The sequence below is a fragment of the Sinocyclocheilus grahami genome, unplaced genomic scaffold (assembly GCF_001515645.1).
Source record: "Sinocyclocheilus grahami isolate Dianchi unplaced genomic scaffold, SAMN03320097.WGS_v1.1 scaffold859.1, whole genome shotgun sequence".
Lineage (NCBI taxonomy): Eukaryota > Metazoa > Chordata > Actinopteri > Cypriniformes > Cyprinidae > Sinocyclocheilus > Sinocyclocheilus grahami.
The window spans coordinates 246,837-249,975 of NW_015506038.1; the positions used below are offsets into that span (position 1 = coordinate 246,837).

At 35.1% G+C, this 3,139-nt stretch overlaps 1 protein-coding gene across 1 annotated transcript in view; it reads left to right on the plus strand.

Annotated features, from left to right (window-relative positions):
* LOC107563176 (centrosomal protein of 78 kDa) overlaps window positions 1-3,139 on the plus strand; it is a 14,988-nt gene that overhangs the window by 2,571 nt on the left and 9,278 nt on the right. The window contains exons 2-6 of the mRNA XM_016247972.1: window positions 1,206-1,466; window positions 1,748-1,914; window positions 2,389-2,461; window positions 2,664-2,767; window positions 2,872-3,046. Coding sequence (XP_016103458.1) covers window positions 1,337-1,466; window positions 1,748-1,914; window positions 2,389-2,461; window positions 2,664-2,767; window positions 2,872-3,046 — 649 coding nt within the window. The 5' untranslated portion in view covers window positions 1,206-1,336. The remainder of the gene's footprint in view (window positions 1-1,205; window positions 1,467-1,747; window positions 1,915-2,388; window positions 2,462-2,663; window positions 2,768-2,871; window positions 3,047-3,139) is intronic.

A 3,139-nucleotide genomic window follows, 5' to 3' on the forward strand; every position in this document is an offset into this window, starting at 1 on the left:
GAGAGGGAGAGAGGGAGAGAGGGAGAGAGGGAGGGAGAGAGAGAGAGAGAGGGTCACATCACAGTGGAGTCAGCCGTCTTAACCGTGACTTGTGTACTGCACACATACCAGCATCATCACTGTGTCTGTCACATGACTCTGTTCCCCTTTCGGGCTTGAACTGATGGTAAAACTAATGACATTATTTACTGTCTTTACATTTATTTTGAAAGATGAAGCTCGCGATTATGGTAAGGGGCGTTACATTTCCGACGAGTGCTTGTGGTGTTCGGCCAATCACAATGCACTGGGTCAGCTGGCCAATCAGAGCAGACTGCGCTTGTCGGAAGGAGGGACTTTGTTGAAAACTAAGCGTTTGAGAGAGGCGGGGCATAGAGGACCTACAATAATGTACAGTATTTGAAAAATAATGTGTTTTTTGAACATTAAAGCATGTCAGCATATTCTGTTACACCAAATACACCAAATAATAATCTTTAAAAAAGCATCATATGACCCCTTTAAATACAGTTAGGTACTTTACAGTGCTTTTTTGAACCATTTAAGTGCATCTTTACATGCAATTTAAAAATTACTTGTTTTTGAAATATGGTTAAAGTGCAACTGCCGAATGTACTGACAAGCATTTACTGTAATCTAAAATATACTTTAATGTCATTTCTATTGAAATTTGTGTGTCATTTAAAAAAAAAAATATATATATATGCGTAACATTTGTAATGATGTAGCTGCCTTTTATTACAATTAAATATATTAACTTCAAATGTAATATTTAAAAAACACACTTCAGTTAAAATGATAATCAAGTACTTTACATGTGCTTTAGTATGTTAGTCAAAACTTCAACGTAAGTGTTCTTTAAAACATGACAAAAGATTATTATAGCATAAAAATGTTTTAAAAAGTACTTAAAGTAAAATTTTTCATTTGAAATTAATATGAAGTGCACTTTATAAAAGTGCATGTGTTAAGAAACATAGTCATGAATATACTCTCTTTTATTTCATTAATATTATATCATCAGCATTTATTTTTTAAATATACTTTTGAGATTTGAAGTATAGCAAGTTCACATTTAATCAAGGAAAATATCCCCCCCCCCTGATGTCTATGCCTTTCTGGCTTTCTCTAGCACACAATGGTCATAGTTCACTTTTAGATTCGACCCCAGATCTTACATTTTTCCACTATTTTTCTTGGTTTAGGTTGCATGATGCTGGAACCAGCGCAGATCCGTCGGAGAGGCGCTCAGGATTTTGAAGGTTAATATGATCACGTGTGTGCGGCTCAGGGATCAGCTCCGGTCCGTGCGGTGCAAGCCAGCCTGAGTCAGAGGATGTTAGAGTTTAACCCTGATCACATCAGTCTAGCGGACTGGACGCCCATCCTGTCAGCCCTGGCCATCAACAAACACCTCCAGCATGTTGCTGTCAAGAGCTGCCACCTCACCAGCAGTGCAGCTCAAAGTTAGTTAACGGACAAACACACAGTATCTCTTTTACATCTATTATAGTGCACAGTGTTTAAAAAGCATCTGTTGTAAATGCATTGTACTGCACATGTTTTGTAATGTACTGCATCATGACATCTAGAAAATTTGTACTAGTTATCATTTATTAAAGTGATAAAATTAAGTGGCAAAGAAAGGTATAGTATAGATGTGTTTTAGCTAAGGAAGCTGTCCTAGTTCACTAAAATTCATCAGTGCGGTGAATCTTATTATGATGGAGTGTCTTTATCTTCTCAGGTTCTTACAGGTCTCATAAGAAGAAGACCCCTGTGATGCATTCCAAGAATATGACTTTTCAGTTGTGCAAGGCGGTGCAAAAATGCCTGTGTGAGTCAAGCAGCCTAAAGACCCTTCAGCTACATGGTTTGCCACTGAGAGAAAGAGACCTCACAGTTCTCACAAAGGTTGAGTGACATATTTAGCCTGTCTTTGATATTGAGTATTTTATGTGTGCGCATGTATGTGTGTATTAATTTTTTTTAATCAGTTAAATTATTTTTGCTTTACCTATTTTTATTTTATTTATTTGTTTGTTATTTAGGTTGTGGTTTTTTTTGCGTTTTATTTTATTTTATATAAATGCCTCGTTCATTCATTAATTTTTTGTTTTTATATGTTTTATATTTCTTTGTATAAGTTATTTATTTAAATTTATTTATGATGTTTTTAGGGATTTATTTATGTTTGAATTTGTTTTATTTTCTGTTTAATTTAAATTTAAAAAAAAAATGTTTAATGATTAAATAAATATAAACTGAACAATAAAAATGAAACAATAAAAATAAAAATGAAAATTAAATAATTGAAATACTTTCAATTTTAATCTTTTTATGTATTGTTAGAGAACTTGTTCAAATAACATTGTAATTTCCCTTTAGGGTTTAGCTAAGAGTGTGTCATTGGAGCATCTGTCTTTAGCACACTGTCCAATTGCAGATCAAGGTTTGGAAGGTGAGTTAAAGTCATCAGACAGATTATGACTTTCACATTTATTTATTTTTGGCATCAGGATTAATGCCATTTATTATATGTGAGAAGCTTTATTGAGATGAACTTCTGCAAATGTTGTATACATATATTTTTGAATGCATTATTTTATGTATTAGTTATTAATGCAAAAACTTTTCTTTTGTTATATGGTTCTGTCATTCAGTCATCTGTCAGAGTGTGAAATATTCCTCAACAATTAAGACAGTGGATTTCACTTCCTGTAATATTACGTGGCAGGGAGCAGAGCATATGGCGAACATCATAAAGGTACGAGTGAACTTTTGTTAGCATTATTAATTCCTGGAAAGTTTCCTAAATATTTATCCTTAAATGAAATGTTTTAAATCTTCTCAAATTCATCTGTTGTTTAGCACCATGCAATGAGACGGCATAGCACGGCGTGGGTGGAGACTTTGCGCTACAGGAGAGCCGAGTTTGAAGCCATGAGCGGACTGCGCAGAATTACTCTCAATGACAACATCCTGATCGGAGACAGAGGAGTGATGGCACTCTCCCGCGAGCTTACAGAGGACCTGTGGGTCAAAGGTTTGAGAAGTCACTCTTTAACACACACACACACACACACACACACACACACACACACACACACACACACACACACACACACACTCACACACT